Below are 20,845 nucleotides of genomic sequence, written 5' to 3'. Positions count from 1 at the left end.
GGTGCATAAGGATCTGAGTAGGTGTGTGAGTCTGGGAAGGAAATTAAAAAAGAGAGAGAAAGAGAGTGAGAGGAAGATAGAGAGTGTTTTAGGCTCTGATAGATGATATACTTAGAAAGAGATATTCCTGCACAAATTGAAAAGAAAAATGTATTTGTCAATTAAAAACAGTAAAATCACCTTTCAGTATGAGCCTTAAACATTTGCAGTTGAAAATAAGTTAAAGGAAGGAAATGTCTAAGAATACACCAGGAGTCAAACCCGCAACTCTCATTCTACAGGTCTGTGACCTTCACCATTAGGCCACAGCCTTTTGTTTATTTTACATTTTTTCTTACCCCTTATGGACTATCTGGAACCGCAAGGGGAGCCTCCAGGCCTCTCCTGCGGACCCTGCTCATTATTTTGAATATTATTTTTGGCCCTTTATGAGCTATCTGGGACTGCGGGGTAGTCTCAAGCCCTCCCCGTGGTCCCATTGCTCCAGCAAGCAGGCACCTGCCTTTAACAGCAGCTCCCTGGTTGCTGTAGCTATTTTTTCATCTGTCTTCCTTGGGCGCATATCTGCATGCAGGGACGACAAAAGTAAACACCACTTTCTGACAGCAGGACCTATTTGACAACTCCAGATGTCAGAAAGCGGAGTTATGTTTGCTGTGACTTGGCTGCAGCTGTCAAAGCTGCAGCCCAACCACAACAAACAGCTATGTCCCGGGGGTGGGCACCCTGGCACATAGAAGGAGCTGGCCCTGGGTGGCGGCGGTCCCCAGGGCCATCAGTGGCTCATTGAGGTGGGCTCCAACGTAAGTAGCCCCGGGCAGGTGGTGGTACCCAGGGAAGCGGGGGGCCCCTGCATTCAGTTTAACAATGCCTAATGGAGGTGGTGGTCCTTGGGACACGGGAGGCCACGCACATATGTTTTTATATCACCCCGGGGAGGTTTTGGTCCCTGGGGCTGTGAGGGAGGTCATTGAGCCTCCCCCACATAGTAAAAGCATTTTGCCCTGTGGAGGTTGTTGTCCCCGGAGTAGGGGGCTGCATGACCCCCCCACACAAAATTTAGCAATTGCCCCTGGGAGGTGGTGGCCCCCAAAGCTGTGGAGTTGCCAGGAGGCCCCCCTATTAAAAAAACAATGCCCCCGGGACCTGGTCCACCCGGGGGTTAATAAAAAGCAAGCACACAAGCCCACGCTTGTTTTATTTATTTTTTTATTTTTACATCAAAATTGTGACAATGCTGCGATTTCACGATATTAAAGGGAAAACACATTTGTATAACTCTAGCCATGACAGCTTTGCGAATATTTCACAAGTAATTTGCAAAATTCATGAATTTTTCACAAATGCCAATGTGAAAAGACGCGTTGCAATTGACTGACTGCAACCTGACTAGAAAGTTGTGGCTGCCATTTCTTTTGATGGGACACAGCCTCTGGTGGTGAAAGTCCTAATTGAAAGTGGCATAAGGGTTCAGGGCGAAGGTACGCTGTCCCCATAGGTGTGGTTTAGGAGCAAATTTGAGGTTTAAAATAACTTTCCATCAGCATGCGATATTTGTAAAAATTTGCGAACTTTTGCAAATTATTCACAAATATGGAAACATTTGAAAGAAAAACCACAGACTCATTCAAACACTAATTAATTCACTCATACATGCACTCAGAGACTCATGTGCCAACTCACACACCCACTCAGACACTCATGCACCCATTCAGACCCACTCAGGCAACACACAACAACTTGTATGTTTATTATTTTAATTCTATTTCCTAACTATTCTGTGCCTGTAACCTTTGTTTTTTTCAGTGAATTTCTATGGGTTTTTTTCACGTATAGTAATTTTCATTACTATATGTTAATCCTACTACTGCAGCAAATTATTGATAAGAAAACTGCTTTGCAAGGGAGCGAGTTATAGTTACCTGAGGGCGTGAGTTATAGTTGCTTAAAGAACTCTAACTATAACTGCTGAGTTTCTATGGAGTAAATTGGTGACCTAATTTTTACAACCATGTAACCTTTGTTTTTTTTAGGAAATATATATATATATATATATATATATATATATATATATATATATATATGTTTTACCTAGTAGCAGTTATTGCTAATAACTTTATTACCTCTTGACTAATCTTCACAAATTTTTCCAAGAAATTACAACACTCACTTGAGCTCCTGTCTGGAAAATTTCACGGTGTTCCGTCCAGGGGTGCTTGAAGAAAAGGGGGGGTCCCAAAACACTTTTTCCCCATTCATTTTTCCTCAGGGATTTTGAACAGTGATAGAACCGAAACCTTCTGGATGGAATTACACCAATTCGACAGGAAGGTAGGTCTTCATCCAGAAAGTGACCTTCTTTGTTTTGATGTAAATCTGTTCAGTAGATTTTGAGAAATTAAGGGGAAAATGTGTATATATAGGGATGCAAAGGATTTGCAATCCCTCCCGATCTTGTGCTGACATCTGATTGGTTGTCAAGACTTCGGTCAGGAAGTGTTGGCAGCCATCTTGGGACTCGGCAGCAGAGTTCTAGAAAAAAAATGTTTTTAAAAAGAAAAGGGGCCAGGGTACAGACACCCTGGCCCCTTAGCGCTGCTGGTGGGTTCCCAGAGCCCCCCATCAACCCCCCAGAGCTAAAAAACATTCTTTAAAATGTTTTGCCGGATTTGTGGTGGATCCACAGATCTGGTGATTTTTTGTTTAAAAATGAAGCGAAGGCTCCCCCGCTTCATCTTCACCGGGTGGGCCAAGGTCTGGGGCATTCTTTAACCACCACCCCCGGGGCAAAGATTCACTCTGGTAATTCTGGGTTTAGATGAAGAAGCAAGGCTCAAGCAGCAGGGCAGGCATCTGAGGGTTCAAGGAAGGTTCCAGGTAGCAAAGCAGTCTTTTCAGCTGCAGCAGAGATTTCTTGTGGAGTACACAGCAGGCCACAACAGCAGGTAGCCTTCTGAGAGTCCTTCAGCAGATCCTCAAAGTGAACTGCCGAGTGGGTCTGCGGGCTCTTTTTTTATAACTGGTGTCTTCTTTGAAGTAGGAGGAGACATTTCTAGAGGTTTCACTTTGAAGTGCTTTGAATTTCCTGACTTCTCTGCCCAAGCTCCAACTGGCTGCAGGAACAATGCAGTGATGAAAAGTCCTTTGTGCAAAGGCAGAGCACAGCCTATTCCGTTGCATGGGGGGCTGTGTCAAGCTCTGTCCCTCAATCTGCCTGCAGATGACCCATTGAGGCACATCTATGTGTGTAACTTTCCGGGAGGAAGTCACAAAGTCCAGCAGCCGAATACACCCAATCATGTGACCCATGACTTGCTGCAGGCACCACATTGCAAAGGGCAGAGAAATGCCAACATTCTAAAAGTGGCATTTCAAAACTGTAATTTAAAATCTGATTTTTTAATTATAATTAAATAGATATCAACATAAACTTTTTATCTGTTTCCAATCAAAATTAAGCACTTTTAAATGTAATAAGCCATCCAATGTTACCCTATGGGTAAAGTGCATGTACCATTTAAGTTACAGGCCCTGTTCAATGGTATACCACTCTACAAGCAATGCATACATAAATGTAATATGCCAATCAGTAGTAGGCCAATTTTACTAGGTTTAGGGGAGTAAGCACTTTAGCAGTAGTTAGCAGTGGCACAGTGCAGAGATTCCTAAAGCCGACAACACAGAATTCAGCAAAAAATAGGAGGGGTGAAGGCAAAAAGTTTGGGGGTGACCCTGCAAAGAGGGCCAAGCCCAATTGATAGATAGATAGATAGATAGATAGATAGATAGATAGATAGATAGATAGATAGATAGATAATGTTAACAGCATCCCCTTCAAAGGATGCCCATCCCTTACAATGATGTGACGTGTCTAGTGGAAGCGGGCCCAGTGAAAAAAAAATACAAACAATCCCCAAAAAAGTATTTCAGAAATTACAGTCACTTAGGGTCAAACAAAGTAAAAGGTGTCTATTTTCCCATGACGAGTGTGGACTCCAGAGAGCCTTGATCACATGATGTCTTCCGCTGTACCAAAAAGTGAAATGCTACATATTTTATAAACATATTGTTAGAAATGGGGTTTCTGGTTGGCTAGGGTATGCACCTCAGCCAGGCAGAACCCACCCACTCTAGTCAGGGCAAGGGAGTTACACGTCCAAGATAACCCCTGCTCACCCCCTTGGTAGCTTGGCACGAGCAGTCAGGCTTAACCTGGAGGCAATGTGTAAAGCGTTTGCACAACACACACACACATGTGACGCAATATCCCCACCATAAAGGAAACACAACACCAGATTATATGAAAATATACTGTATTGTACACAACGCAATTATCAGGCCAAACATCACATATCAGTACTATCCTGCTACCTTAGCAGTTGTCAGAACGTTACACATTAGTTACTCTGCAAATTAGCAGTAGTCACACATAACACACAGGTTACTCAGTATTCTGCAACATAAGCAGTAGTCAGGAAACACGTTATCACATTAGAACACTTGTCATAAGAATATCATAAAACGCCCATAGTAGGAACATTAGAAAAATATGGCAAGTTAGGGAAACATATTAGCAAGTCATGCCCATAAAAGGAACATTTGCATATGCCTATGAAACACCATCAAAAACAGGTAGGCAACATATAAATCAGACGAAGTCTCTAGTAAGAACTTATGTTCTATATATTGTTCCTTTAACAGTACCTGGCTTGATGAAGGCACCTCCAGTGCCTAGAAGATGAACAATGGGGCCCCCGGCGCTCCTTTGCGCAAAATGGGGGCCTCTGACATCCTTTTGAGGAGAAGAGGACAGCACGCACATCCTCTAGACCATTGAAGGGCCCCTCCGGGGACCGTGATTACTGGGGGCCATCCAGGAAGCACTTTTCAAAGCGCTAAGGCCATACTTATAGCCCAGGTTGCGGCGGTAATTCCAGCATGAAACAGGTGCCTCGAAGTGCCTGAGGGCACAGAAGAGCGCTCTCCCAGCGCAAAGGGGATATCAAGGCAGCACTCCTCGTGCAGGGAAAAGTTACAGGGGTCAGGGGCCACGGCACCCTGCCCCTGGGAACAATGAAGCAGGAAGGAGCACAAGGCTGGTGGGTCCAGCTACAGGCCAGCACAAGGGGTGCAGATGATGGCAGTTCCTCCTAGTGACCAGGCAGGTCACAGGTTAGCACAGCAGCAGCAGTCCAAGGCGGTTTCCTGGTGAGTCCATTCAGCAGCATCTTGTGTCCAGGTTCAATTTCCAAGAGTGTTCAAATTGTGAGGAAAATTCCCCTGTAGTCAGTTCTTACAGTGTTTTACAATGGTAGGGAGAGGTGGTTCCAGCCAGTTACAACTGGTTCTGGGAGTGCCCCCTCTCTCTTTTCAGCACAGGCTCCAAACATCAGTGGGGGGTTAACAACCCTATTGTGTGAGGCCAGGGCACAGTCTTTACAAATGCAGGTGTGCCCCGCCTCTCCCTTCTCTCAGCCCAGGAAGACTATTCAGTATGCAGATGCACCTCTGTGACACCTCTACCCTCCCTGTGTACAGGCTGTCTGAAAAGTATGCACAAAGCCCCAACTGTCACTCTGCCCAGACGTGGATTGGAGTCAAGCTGCAAAACACCAGAGTCATGTCTAATGCAATCCTATGAGAAGGCAGCACTCACAGCAGTGAGACACCAAGTTAGGCTGTTTGTCACTACCAGGACAGGCCATGCAATATGGCACATGTCCTGCCTTTCTACATACATGGCACCCTGCCCATAGGGCTAGCTAGGGCGTACCTTAGGGGTGACTTACATGTAGTAAAAGGGGAGTTCTGGGCCTGGCAAGTAAGCTTAGATGCCAGGTCCCTCTGGCAGAAAACTGCACACACAGGCCCTGCGCTAGCAGGCCTGAGACAGGTTTGAAAGTCTACTTCAGTGGGTGGCGCAAGCAGCGCTGCAGGCCCACTAGTAGTATTTAATTTACAGGCCCTGGGTATAGAGATACCACTGTACAAGGGACTTATAGGTAAATTAAATATGCCAATTAGGTATAAGCCAATCATACCAACTTTAGATTGGAGAGCACCTGCACTTTAGCACTGGTCAGCAGTGATAAAGTGCTCAGAGTCCTAGAGCCAACAGCGAGAGGTCAGAAAAACCAGGAGGAAGGAGGCAAAAAGACTGGGGATGACCCTGCGTAAGGCAAAAAGTCCAACACATATACAAAGGATACAGAGTGTCAAAAGGCACAGTCTTAAAACAGTGAAATATGTGAAAGAAACTCATGAAAAATGAAGTAATTTCACAAAGTAATCGTAGTGATAAAGTCAAGACAACGTTACAAAATGAATACAATAAATTTGCCACATTCCTATAAAGCCCAGATGGGCTAAATCCCATGATTCTGGTCCTAATATCCCAGATAGAAGATCCTAAATGGCTTGTATAAAACATTACAAAGTGATGTGAAAACAAATGAAATGAGTAAGGATAGATATCACCCACCACTTTCAAAACGGTTACAGTTTACAGTCCTCTGTAAGTATGTCAAAGCAGAAGCACATTAAAGCTGTGCAAGATAAACACTCATTATTGACCTAGTTAAAATGTACAACTGACCCTAGTGGTATCATATGAACGCAATAGCAACTCAAACTTAAATACATTCCAGATATCAGCCTTATAACTGTCAAAACAGAATCATAATTTAGAACTGTGCAAAACAACATGGAAATACCATCCAAATAGATATGTGCAAAAAATCCAACAGGGATCCTACTACATATCAAACTTGTAAAACAAAAATGGCCTCATCAATCCCTTATCAGTGATGTCACCAGAGAAGTCATCAATGATGTAATTTGAGATGTCATTAGTGATGTCATAATGGTGCCATAGAACATGCCATGAATTATGTCATATGTGAGTTGTAAGCAGTGCATGGCAGGGGCTGTAACTGGTGAATTTCTGTGTTTTGTTTGTTTAGTTCAAAACGTTAATGTTGTCTATGAGAAATTCAACCAACTATAATGTTACTTTAACCTTTAGTTTGTTCCGCGAACAAATATATATATATATATATATATATATATATATATATATATATATATATATATATATGTGTGTGTCTCTCTCTCTCTCTATATATATATATATATATAACATGCTATGTAAAAGTGCTACCGATGTACTGACACTATGATGTAAGAACTAATAAAACATCCCCTAATGTTTCTTGCATTCCCTTCGCAGCCTCTGCATCTGAACTGCGACGAATGTGCCATTGTTTCCAATTCAGGCCAGATGATTGGACAGAAAGTGGGTAAAGAGATTGACCAAAGCTCCTGCATTTGGAGAATGAATAATGCGCCAATAACAGGTTATGAGGATGATGTGGGTCGTAGGTCGTCAGTCCGGGTCGTTTCCCACACCAGTGTGCCACTTCTCCTTCAGAACCCTGACTATTTCTTCAAAGAAACCAACACCACTATCTATGTGATTTGGGGCCCCTACCGCAACATGCGCATGGATGGCAAGGGCATTGTATACAGCATGCTTAAGAAAACGGCTGCCAGCTACCCAGACGCTAAAATATATTTGACCACCGAACAGCAGATGCACCACTGTGATGATGTTTTTAAAATGGAAACTGGAAGAGACCGGTAAGTGTTTAATGCCAATAAGGTTTAGACAGATGTTAAAATAATCAGAGCATGTTTCATTATTTCTTGCGTATGAATACTTTCTCATCTGAATCCAAATGTTCACCTGAACTGTAAGGTTGTAAGAGACTGCATGAGTAAGGAAGCCAATTAAAGATTCTGTGTTTATCGTGTTTTATTTAAAGAGTCCTGGTAGAATTCGACTGCCCAGAGCTTTACGATTTTACAATTAAGGTCAAAAAGGAAAAAGGAAGGAAATCACCCTTTGGTTAAAACGAATCACACTTGACAGAGAAATTCCCACTCTAACTACACATTCAGTCAGATCACACTTCCTCTTATGGTTGACCCTTGTAATAGCAGCAGATTTAATAGGGGTGATGATTTTTTCTGAATGTTCTTTTGACACAGTCCAGGTCGTGTATAGCAAATCCTTCTTTACTCTTTTTCTGACACTCCAGGAATTAGGCAAGTTGATCTTCTCTCATGGTTATGAATTAGAGGCACCATTGAGTCAAAAATGTGCCCGGTGCTCAAGCACATGATTAAATGATATGTCTGGGCTTTCTTACTGGCTACTTCTTACTGCATTTCTTAAATTACGGAAATTAGCATGTAGAGATTCACCTAACTGAAAGGTTTTTACTCACTCTTAATAATGAAATCCAGCATAACAAACAATAACTTTTAATTAGCAATTAAAAGCATACGCTGCATTTAAATGTGAAGAGAGGGTTCCGCAACATAATACAAAGGATTAAATTATAAATACTGTAAGGTATCATGAAAATCTCAGAATGTTATTAGGAACAAGCTAATGCCCAGCATTAACTACAATGGCGACAAATAATTGGCACTTCTGAAAACCTAAAAGGAATAAATACCTATTAAAAGCCTTTCTGCTCTAAGTGGAATTCGACATATTTCTGCCAGGGAGGCGCAGGGTTCACTTAGGCTTACATGTAGAGTAGACTGTTACCTGGTCCATGTGCTGTCACTGGCAGGGTTCTACAGGGAGCAGCAAAAACAGAATGTAAACACAAAAAGCTCAGTTTCTGTGTAGTTTATACTTTTTTTTCTTTCTGAGAGCCAGCAGCAACAAATATTAGGCTTTTCCATAGGGCCAGGGCTTAAAAAGAGTACAGCCTATGATGTCTTCAAGAAATCATAGGTCACTTTGAGATCACTTTCATTACCTCAGCCATTTTGGTGAATTTGCATCTCTGTGCATTTGGATGGGAGAATGTTTCCAATCGAGCTGGAGTATTGTGCTGTTATGGCATCTCAGTCAGCATTTTGCATTTGCAATGTGCTGCTATTCTAACCCCTGTCCGATAAAAGGGGCTCCCTTACGAGGCAGGATTTGCAATGCGTATACATTACAAATGCAGATACTGGGATGGAGGTCTGCAGTTCGTTCTGGCCGAATTTCCAACTTTAAAAACATTTGGCAATTGTTTGCAACCCATTACCCACCTTATGAAAAACAAGGAAACGGAAGGATTTCAACTTTTTTTCTAAAAAAAAAAAAACTTGAAGCATTCTTTCACTGCAAAGGGAGAAGCTGTTTGCAGGCCAAGGCAAACACTAGACTGTAATCATCTTTTTTTATGCCTCACGAGCCAGGTACTGAAAGCAACAACCTCTAGCAGTAGTGTTTTGTGTCATCTAAGAACTGCAGCCTCCACAAATACTATTCGACCTGAGTATACAAAGATATAGCTTGTCAGACCAAATAGATCCCCAGTTACACACAAGATGATGTGTGAAGGACCTCATTCCGATGTTTGGAAGTAGTGTTATAGTGACTTTATCTTATAGGCCCTTCATGCAATACAACTGACTAGAAATGACAGGTTAGGATAATCTTTGTTTACAGAAACTAATTCCCAGCATGCATGTCAGTTCACCAAGATCCAATGGTAGTGGGAATTAAATCAAATCATGCAAATCTAACCATCAACGCCACCACAGAGTTGACCCTTTGTCCTTGAATGTAGTTAATCAACAGGCTCCTATTGCTGATGGGGGGACTGGAGATGTGCATGTGGTGCAGATGTGAGAAACTGGGGCTGATTGCAGAGGCCCCCTAACTTTTTGCCCCCATTTTCCACTTTATGCTGGTGTTTTCCTGACTCTGATGGTGCCCTGGGTACTGCTAACCAGTCCCAGGGCCTGTGCTCTGTATAAAATGGATATGCAAATTAGGCTAATTATAATTGGCTAAGTTAACCTACCTATAAGTCCCTAGTATATGGTAGGGCATGTAGGTTTAGGGACCACAGCATAGGTGGTGCACACCTAGGTGCATTGCTGAGGTGCCCAGTGTCATTTTAAAAGCAAGCCTGCCTTGCTGGCTGCTTTTAAATTAAAGTTATATGCAAATTCGACTTTGGAATTAAAGGTACTTCCAAAGTTTTAAACTACCTTATTTTTACATATAAGTCACCCCTAAGGTGTGCCCTATGTGCCCCTAGGGCTGGGTGCCATGTAACTATAAGCAGGGACTTTATAAAAATAGATTTATAAGCCCTGGTGAGGTAAAAACAGCCAAATTCGTTTTTCCCTCATTGAAGTAAATGGCCTTCATAGGCTAGAATGGGCAGACTTTATTTTAAATTTTAAAGTCTCCTTAAATGTTACATACCAAGAATTTGGTATCAAATTGATTGTTATAATAAATCCCACAACTTCCAGTTGTTGGATTTAATATAACTAGTGCAGGTAAAAAGTTTAGACTTTACCTAAAAAGTTGCCAATTTCAGCTCTGCATTGTTTTTACTGCTGTGCTCTGATTGGCCAGCCTGCAGCAGCTTCTGCCAGGCCACTTTAATGAGGTGTGAAGTGGCCTGGCTTTACACAAAGGAATGTGCTTGGGGGAGAGAATCTCCCCTCAGCAGATGGGGAAGCAGGAAGGGGGAGGGCTGCCAAACTGGTCTTCAAAGGCAGAGAAGGACATCTGGAGCACCCAGCAACACCCCCACATCCTGCAACCCCAGACAGCTAGGTGCCCCCTTGATTAGATTAGGAGAGGGCAGGAGAGGGGTGTGTTTATGATTTTTAGCCACACCAGTGGGTGGGCTCAGCCAGATCTCTCCTCCAAAAATCAGATTCATCCATTTTGGATTTTTAGAGACTATTGCCTTCTGGGATGGATTTTTGCCACACTTCCCAGGAAGTGGTCATCACAGGGGGACGACCCTGTCCCTGATTGGAGGACCAGGGCCCCCCTGCTTTTCACCCAGGAGCAAGGATAAAACTGGCAGACCTGCACCCACGCCTCAGATCCCCACCAAATTTCAAGAAGAAAGAACTACAAGGAGAAGAAGGACTGCCCTGCTGGACCCCTGGCCTGCACCTGGACCCTGCACTCAGAAAGACTGCACCAGCTGCACACTTGGGCTTCACCACAAGAAGGACTTTGCCTGGCTTCCACTGGTTCAAGGAGGGACTCCCTGTTTGCTACAGGTGAAAAATTGCTAACCAGAGTCCCCTGCACCAACTCCTGAAAAAGTGACCAGCTGACCACTGCCCAGTGGCCAAAAAGGAGTTTGCGCCAGGTGTACTCTGGGAGTTGAAGTCCGCACTTCCCAAGGACCATCACAGAACTTCTGGACCCTTGGGGTGAGCTGTGGACCCCAAAAGAACCTTAAAAGAACATCTGGGTGAAGCCCCAGAAGTTTGGAAAAGATTGGAGAAATTTTGGAAAAAAGCTCCATAAAGTGACCGACCCGACGCGGAAATTCTAGCCGGCTTGCCTCAACCGCGACCCGGCCTGACTTCGTGGTTCGTCCCGGTAAAGAAAAACATCCGAAAAAAAGACTAAGTCCGAACGTAAAAAGTTGACCGGGACCTTCCAGCCATCGTATCCGAGAAGGGCTCCACGGACGTCGGATCAAGATCCAGGTTTACCCCGGTCGAAGGATTTTCATCTCGAAAAAACGACTAAGTCCGAAGGTAAAAATCACCACCGAGGAAACCGACTTCGCGTATCCGGACAAGGGCTCCAGGAGGTCGGATCCAACTGGCAGGTTCGTCCCGGTGAAGAAAAACTTCAAAATAGAGACTAAGTCAGAAGGTAACTTTTTAACCGAGGCCTCCCGCGACTTGTAGCCGAGCAGGGCTCCATCGCGGTCGGCCTGAAATTTGACTTTGCCCCGGTCCTGGTGCAACCAGATGACCTGATTGGCGCTTTTTGTTTCTAAGCGCTAGAAAATAATAATACTTTAAAAATTCATATCTCCGGTTCCCCTGAACCGATTTTAATCGTTTTTGTGTCATTTTAAAGATAAAAATATAAGCTATTTTTATAAATTGGTTTTGGATTTTTAAACTGTTTCCTGTGTTTTATTTAATTACTGTTTTGTGATATTTGAATGCTTTACACTTTGTCTCCTAAGTTAAGCCTTGACGCTCGATGCCAAGCTACCAAGGGTAGAGCTGGGATTAATTTACTGAGACCTAACTGTACTTTTGTGGAGGTTTGTGGCTTGTTGCTAGGTGTAGGTACCTACCTGCCCTACCAATAACCCATTTTCCAACATAATTGGAAGCAGCGACGGGATCCTGTACTTGTGTTCAATATCACGTTACAGTTTTAGATAAAACAAATTAAAAATCCTTTAAATTGTCCTAGTGCAAAAATTGTTTTTAATTTTTAATTTTAAATTTTTTTAAAAAAAATTAATTTGGATTAATTTCAATTATTGAATTTTTGTAATTTTTCTAAATTCTTGTTTCCAATTTTTGCAAAAAGTTTTTGTTGACACAAAACTAGGGAACCATGGAGCTTGATCTGGCTAGCCTACCCACACTGACAGTAGTCCAGCTTAGGGGGTTGTGTATTGAGAGGGGGTTGCCTGCAACCCCTGATCTCAGGAAGCAAATCCTGATTAAATCCCTGACAGCATGGGCTGAGGCACAAGAGGTAGAGACAGAGGAAGCTCCAGAGGAGGAAGAAAAAGAGGAAGATGCTAACTCTAACCACTCAGGGGAGGGAAGGCATCAGACCCCAAGTGAGGAAGAGGAGGAACGGTCCTCACTGGATACAGTCACTAGGGGCAGACCCAAAGCTAGTGGTAGGAAGAGGGTCCTTTCAGGAGGAGAGAACCCATCCATCAGGGAAAGAGAGCTGGAAGCCCAGCTAGCCTACATAGCTTTGGAAGCAGATAAGCTTGCCCTAGAAAAGAAAAAGTGGGCAAGCAAAGAAAAAAAAGATGGAAGCAGCGATAAAGAAGCTGAGGTGTCCATGGGTGGGGGAGTTTGCCCCAGATTACCCAAGGGGGTGGTTCCTGCTTATGTAGAGGGGGATGACATAGATAAGTGGCTGGAGGCCTTTGAGAGGGCACTCCAAATGAGAAGGGTTAGGCCTCAATACTGGGGTTCCCTTTTGTGGGAGTTGGTCCCCAACTCAGGGAGGGATAGGCTTCTGACCTTAAGGGGGGAGGAGGCAGATTTATACCCTAGTATGAAAAGGTGCTTAGCCAAGAAGTTTGGTCTGACCCCAGAGCAATATAGAATGAAGTTCAGGGACACCCAGAAGGTCAGTACCCAGTTTTGGGTTGACTTTGTGGACACCTCACTAAAGGCACTAGAGGGCTGGATTATTGGCAACAAAGTAAATACTTATGAGGGGTTATACAATCTGATCATGAGAGAGCACATCTTGACCAATTGTATCCAAGAAAGGTTACGCCAGCATCTAGTGGACTCTAAGCTGACCAACCCTAGAGAGCTAGGGGAGGCAGCTGATGAGTGGTTGAGAACCAGGGTGGTTGTCAAGTCCCAGGGGGGTGACTCCAAGAAGGAGGGGACAGGTCCCCAAAAACCTAAGGAGGGAGGTGGTAAGCCCACCACAGAGACTCCCTCTGTACCCCAGAACCCTAAGAAGGAGGAGAGTAAATCCCACTCCCAATCTGACAGGCAGAGACAGGGAGACCCAGGGTTAAAAAAGCTCTTGGACAGTAGGGCTTGCTTTGACTGTCAGCAGACAGGTCACTTCAGAGGAGATGCAGCCTGTCCAAAGAAAGTGGTTAGCACTGGGCTGTCCAGTGTAGCCATAGAGGAGGATTCCTCAGATGATGAAGTCCTCCTAGCATTGTGCTGGGAGACAGGACCAGATGGTAAGCTGGTGATCCCTGATGGTGGGAGTAGGCACTTCCACCACATTCAAGTGAATGGGATCCCTACCACTGGCCTGAGAGACACCTGTGCAAGTCACACTGTAGTGAGTGACCGGTTAGTGACCCCAGACATGTATGTCCCAGGAAAGACAAAGAAAGTCAGGATAGCCACAGGGGAGGTCACCTCCAAACCTGTAGCCATAGTGCCCCTAGAGAGGGAGGGTATCCTTGACTGGATTAGGGTGGTAGTCAGTGCTGACCTTCCCCTAGATTGTATCCTGGGCAATGACCTCCCAGAGGTGAGTCTGGTCCCAGATGGGGCGGTCGCCCAGGGCGCCCCCCCAAACCAAAGTCCTGGGGAGTCAGTCCCTACAGTTAGGAGACAGGGGTCCCCAAGAAAAGGAAAGAAGAAAAGGAAGGGTAGGCCACTCTTAAAGAGAGTTCCAGGGAGCCAAAGGCCTTCTGCCCCAGTAGGGGGGGAGCCCAGAGTTGGCACTGGTGAGGCCTCACCTGACCCCAAGGAAGTCCTGAGTAGTCAGGCAGCTGTCCAGATGCAAGGTGTTGCCCCTGCACTGACAGAAGGGAGAGTGGAAGGAGGGTGTCTGCCACAGGAGGTGGTAGCCCCCCACTCTAGACAGCAAGAGGGGTGCCAGGACCCCAAAGATGCCCCTAAAGCAGCTCAGCCACCTGTCAGTGGAGAGCTTAGGGTGTGGTTCTGGGTACTGACAGCTGTCAGTAGCCTCTGCTGGGTGCTAGCCTTCCTGGCAGCACTGTACTTGGCCTGGGAGGCAGACCCCAAGGCCAATAGCAAAGTAGGCCCCCTGACCCTGTTGGTCATGGTGGGGTTGCTCAAGTGTTGGGTGACCTCTTTGGGTAAGCTAGGTCTTGCCCTAGCAAAGTTTGGAGTAGGGGAGGTGGGCACCTCACTACCCAAGTTGGCAGAGAGAGAGGAGGAAGACCCCCCTAGAGGGAAGTTTCAGTTTGACTTGGGTCCTTTTACTGTTGGGATGGCTTCACTACCCAGAGGGAGTGACCCTGACAGGAGGATATAAGGCAGAGTAGGCCCTGCAAAGGGACAGCCAGTTTTCTTCACTGTCTTCCTCGCCTAACAAGCCAGGAAGACTCTCCCAGGGTTGGGCTGAGTCTCCTGGGCGTGTGGGCTGGGGGGGGGTTGTGTGAGAAACTGGGGCTGATTGCAGAGGCCCCCTAACTTTTTGCCCCCATTTTCCACTTTATGCTGGTGTTTTCCTGACTCTGATGGTGCCCTGGGTACTGCTAACCAGTCCCAGGGCCTGTGCTCTGTATAAAATGGATATGCAAATTAGGCTAATTATAATTGGCTAAGTTAACCTACCTATAAGTCCCTAGTATATGGTAGGGCATGTAGGTTTAGGGACCACAGCATAGGTGGTGCACACCTAGGTGCATTGCTGAGGTGCCCAGTGTCATTTTAAAAGCAAGCCTGCCTTGCTGGCTGCTTTTAAATTAAAGTTATATGCAAATTCGACTTTGGAATTAAAGGTACTTCCAAAGTTTTAAACTACCTTATTTTTACATATAAGTCACCCCTAAGGTGTGCCCTATGTGCCCCTAGGGCTGGGTGCCATGTAACTATAAGCAGGGACTTTATAAAAATAGATTTATAAGCCCTGGTGAGGTAAAAACAGCCAAATTCGTTTTTCCCTCATTGAAGTAAATGGCCTTCATAGGCTAGAATGGGCAGACTTTATTTTAAATTTTAAAGTCTCCTTAAATGTTACATACCAAGAATTTGGTATCAAATTGATTGTTATAATAAATCCCACAACTTCCAGTTGTTGGATTTAATATAACTAGTGCAGGTAAAAAGTTTAGACTTTACCTAAAAAGTTGCCAATTTCAGCTCTGCATTGTTTTTACTGCTGTGCTCTGATTGGCCAGCCTGCAGCAGCTTCTGCCAGGCCACTTTAATGAGGTGTGAAGTGGCCTGGCTTTACACAAAGGAATGTGCTTGGGGGAGAGAATCTCCCCTCAGCAGATGGGGAAGCAGGAAGGGGGAGGGCTGCCAAACTGGTCTTCAAAGGCAGAGAAGGACATCTGGAGCACCCAGCAACACCCCCACATCCTGCAACCCCAGACAGCTAGGTGCCCCCTTGATTAGATTAAGAGAGGGCAGGAGAGGGGTGTGTTTATGATTTTTAGCCACACCAGTGGGTGGGCTCAGCCAGATCTCTCCTCCAAAAATCAGATTCATCCATTTTGGATTTTTAGAGACTATTGCCTTCTGGGATGGATTTTTGCCACACTTCCCAGGAAGTGGTCATCACAGGGGGACGACCCTGTCCCTGATTGGAGGACCAGGGCCCCCCTGCTTTTCACCCAGGAGCAAGGATAAAACTGGCAGACCTGCACCCACGCCTCAGATCCCCACCAAATTTCAAGAAGAAAGAACTACAAGGAGAAGAAGGACTGCCCTGCTGGACCCCTGGCCTGCACCTGGACCCTGCACTCAGAAAGACTGCACCAGCTGCACACTTGGGCTTCACCACAAGAAGGACTTTGCCTGGCTTCCACTGGTTCAAGGAGGGACTCCCTGTTTGCTACAGGTGAAAAATTGCTAACCAGAGTCCCCTGCACCAACTCCTGAAAAAGTGACCAGCTGACCACTGCCCAGTGGCCAAAAAGGAGTTTGCGCCAGGTGTACTCTGGGAGTTGAAGTCCGCACTTCCCAAGGACCATCACAGAACTTCTGGACCCTTGGGGTGAGCTGTGGACCCCAAAAGAACCTTAAAAGAACATCTGGGTGAAGCCCCAGAAGTTTGGAAAAGATTGGAGAAATTTTGGAAAAAAGCTCCATAAAGTGACCGACCCGACGCGGAAATTCTAGCCGGCTTGCCTCAACCGCGACCCGGCCTGACTTCGTGGTTCGTCCCGGTAAAGAAAAACATCCGAAAAAAAGACTAAGTCCGAACGTAAAAAGTTGACCGGGACCTTCCAGCCATCGTATCCGAGAAGGGCTCCACGGACGTCGGATCAAGATCCAGGTTTACCCCGGTCGAAGGATTTTCATCTCGAAAAAACGACTAAGTCCGAAGGTAAAAATCACCACCGAGGAAACCGACTTCGCGTATTCAGACAAGGGCTCCAGGAGGTCGGATCCAACTGGCAGGTTCGTCCCGGTGAAGAAAAACTTCAAAATAGAGACTAAGTCAGAAGGTAACTTTTTAACCGAGGCCTCCCGCGACTTGTAGCCGAGCAGGGCTCCATCGCGGTCGGCCTGAAATTTGACTTTGCCCCGGTCCTGGTGCAACCAGATGACCTGATTGGCGCTTTTTGTTTCTAAGCGCTAGAAAATAATAATACTTTAAAAATTCATATCTCCGGTTCCCCTGAACCGATTTTAATCGTTTTTGTGTCATTTTAAAGATAAAAATATAAGCTATTTTTATAAATTGGTTTTGGATTTTTAAACTGTTTCCTGTGTTTTATTTAATTACTGTTTTGTGATATTTGAATGCTTTACACTTTGTCTCCTAAGTTAAGCCTTGACGCTCGATGCCAAGCTACCAAGGGTAGAGCTGGGATTAATTTACTGAGACCTAACTGTACTTTTGTGGAGGTTTGTGGCTTGTTGCTAGGTGTAGGTACCTACCTGCCCTACCAATAACCCATTTTCCAACAGCAGAGTACACCAATTGAACAGGGCTGCTTTAGCACTGATTATGCTCTGTCCCTGTCACTTTCATATGACTCCTGAGGTCAGAGGTAGCAAAGGCAATGCCAAACAGCAAGTCAGGTGTAGCTGCTTGTACTCAGGATGGTCCCTTGTTGCGTAAGAACTGACTTAGGCATACATCTACAAGGTGTGCTTTTTCACCCGTTGGTGTCAGGGGGGAACTTGGTTCAGTGAACAAGTGATAAACATGAAAGACTTGATTTTGTAGCCCCGCAAGACTGTATTCAGTGTGTAATTGATAAAGAAGTATTGCTTTTTAATTACCAGCAATCCCATAAAAGGACTAGAGGCACAGTATCACACACACTGTACTAAGAAGAATGAACATGTTTAAGTTAAAAGCTTTTATTCTACGGGAATAATCTTTATCATGACATTTAAAACAACCACACAGAATATTATAAAAACAGTAACCAGACACATTATAAATCACGAGAACAAAACAAAAGACATTTCCAGCATTGTTACAATGTAATTTAAAATGTTATCTAGAACCTAATACCCTAATGCCTAATTCTATGTGCTATACTATGAGAGCATGAAAGAGCAATCTAGAGTTTCTTAGGTAGAAGAGTTGCATTGTATACCTTGTTGATAGCATAGGCTATCTTTATCAGTGGAGGTATGAAGGTATGTTGTTCCCTGCGAAGGACAAAACCTACTGTAGTAGCAGTCAGTCGGTCTTCCTTTGGGAATTGGGTTAACCGCTTCATTTTTCAGTTGAGATTCATCATCTGTGAAGTGTGAAGTGTGCTTGCAGGAGGTGAGACCATCTCTGGCAGAGTTTTGGGAGATAATCTGGGAGAAAGACCACTTTTGACAAGTGGATAAGTGACATTCTTATGCACTAAGTTATATCAGAAATTGGAATTTCTGAAACAAGTTTAGAAATGTCTGACATAGATTATGTGCTTAAAGGTCTGCGTCCCAGACTTTTTCTTGTGAACACATAAGCAAAAGGGCGTCAATTCACATTAAATTAATTTGCTTATATATCTATATGTGTTCTTATTTGACCTTGACATGGTGAGGAGTAGACCCAGGCGAATGTTGCATTAGATGTTGTATATATGTCATTAATCGAAGAATTTGACAATATCACAGTTCCTTGAAAGACAAGGTCTGGCGACATGTGAGTTAAAAGGAAGACATTACAATGATTATGCATAATCAGAGAATATGACAACTTCCATTGTCTAAATTAGTGAAGATGGTGGCCTCCATGAACTAAGATGGAGTTGGGGACTACCTAAGTTGGAGTCAGACCTTAGTGACTTTACGTTACCCTAATTGGTGTCCATGATCCACAGCAGACCTACTAATTCCCAGATTTCTACTCTCACATAGCTGGGGACAAAGGTTTACCTGAGATTGTTCCAGAAATTGTTGTGTTTTATCTTTCTTTACATGTCTGAAACATATAAATTCAAAGTTCACCTGAATGTAAAATACAGACATAGGCCAATTAGTTGGTTTCATTCTTAATGTGCCTTCTCATCAGTTTTTCATATTTTTGTTACTAAAGCATTCGTATTACTTGGCCAATTGGTTGGTCCTTTGTATAACTTCTAAAGTATAGCCTGTCTGATACACATTCACTAAAAAAAATCATAGAATTGCAGGTACATATTCTAGTCAGAATGTGAAAGTTATTTCTAATTGAAAAGCACATTTCTTTCCAAATGGGACAATTTCACTGATGAACAAATGATTTGGACTTGCATGATTGCAATGACGTAGATTCAAATCGCTACTGTTTGAAGGTCTTGATGAAAAGTGTCTTTCTGTGTTGCTCGGGGATGACATGACATTGTGTAATTTTGAGAGAACGGGTGGGCTTATTTTCCACTTTCCATGGTGTTTTTGTTCACTGACCATTGCAGTTCACATGTTCTTACACAAATTTAATTTTCATCATACGTTTTTGAAAAGATTCTGCCTTATTGGTCTTCCCATTAAAGCAAGGCTTTAGAAATGGCATATCCCTCGAGGGACAAACATCAAACACATTATTCTAGCCGAAGTGTGCTAACATACAGTTGAAAACTGAAAATCTTGGCCTACATTCCATGTCCAGTGATGTTACTTTACAAAGAAGAAGGAGGCAAAATACCAATTTATTGCAGGATGTATACACATTTATGCTGGTTACTCATTCCCTGTAATAGTCACCAGTAAACCACGTCTAACTTATTCCAAGAAAATGAAGGGAAGGGATGTTGAATTCAACCAGTTGTAATTCCATGCTCTATGAACACAAATGGCCAAAGATAAATTTGGAATGAACAGTTGAAAAACTGGAAGAACCAATTAACAAAATCAGAACATATCAAGTCAAAGATTTTGGATTTAACTATAGTTCTGTTCTTTCTTATGCATGATAAAAATGCAAATAGAATCTAAAGAAATATCACCCCACCTCTTGTTTACTCTTTTATAATACACCAAGTCTACTTCAGTCCCACTTTGTGTAAAAGGTGTTCCTGCAATTAGGAGGATAAACAAATTCTACCCGTAAAAAACTGAGATAGCTCCCCTAACACTTAAATGTTTCCCAATAAACAGCTCTTAAATATGGGACTTTATTTACTAAAGAAATTACATTTTTTTCCTTGCAGACTGAAAGAAAAATCAGGTAACGCTCATTACAAATTTTATGCTCTTGGTTACATCTTTGGTCATGATGCACAAAAGTCTGGATCATGTAAAACAAACAATTTTAAAGTTGATAATGTCATTAGAAGAAATAGAACATGTGGGCCCTTATTAGAGAAGCCCACAGTTTATCAGGGCAAAGAGATGAACTACTTACCTTCAAACAATGAAACTGAAGATTTCCCTATATTGTTTGCTCTTTGGGTTATGGGAGTATCGTACTCAGCTCTAGATTTATCAAGTGTCACATAAGGCAATACTGTGTGAAAACCTGCAGCATAGGATTGTGTGACTGCCAATCCATTACATTAAAACACTGGAATAATGAGACTCCATTGAAGACATTGGAGTGGAATAGGGCCAGTTATGGCTGGTACAGACTCCTTGACCCAACATTCTGATGTTTTTCCTTCTGTTTCTCTCATTTTCATTAGCACATTCTACCCCCTGTGCAAGGAACGTTCTACTATGCTCACCTTCAATATATGTCCTCGTCAACTTCGGTTCAGAGCCCTTAACCTCTGTTATATCCCACATCAGTGAGCTATGATGCTTAACTCTGAGGTATTTAGAATCCACCACACTCCAAAAATGTTTTGAACCCAAAAACCTCATTTGCATTGCTCCAGAGGCAAATGAGAGCCAGTGGTATCTAGCTTAGGTTTTGTAGTTGAGGCGCACCATCCAGCACAAATCTTTCTTTGTAGACAACAGC

At 43.8% G+C, this 20,845-nt stretch overlaps 1 protein-coding gene across 2 annotated transcripts in view; it reads left to right on the top strand.

The window, feature by feature from the left end:
• Positions 1 to 20,845, top strand: part of ST6GALNAC3 (ST6 N-acetylgalactosaminide alpha-2,6-sialyltransferase 3) — a 1,845,830-nt gene that overhangs the window by 922,203 nt on the left and 902,782 nt on the right. For both annotated transcript variants that reach the window (XM_069232255.1, XM_069232256.1), the window contains one exon: positions 7,229 to 7,638. In XM_069232255.1, the coding sequence (XP_069088356.1) occupies positions 7,229 to 7,638 (410 nt within the window). The remainder of the gene's footprint in view (positions 1 to 7,228; positions 7,639 to 20,845) is intronic.

This window comes from Pleurodeles waltl, chromosome 4_2 (genome assembly GCF_031143425.1).
Source record: "Pleurodeles waltl isolate 20211129_DDA chromosome 4_2, aPleWal1.hap1.20221129, whole genome shotgun sequence".
Taxonomy (NCBI): domain Eukaryota; kingdom Metazoa; phylum Chordata; class Amphibia; order Caudata; family Salamandridae; genus Pleurodeles; species Pleurodeles waltl.
Note: the sequence above shows the minus strand (reverse complement) of the source record. Positions and strands in the feature narration are given on the sequence as shown.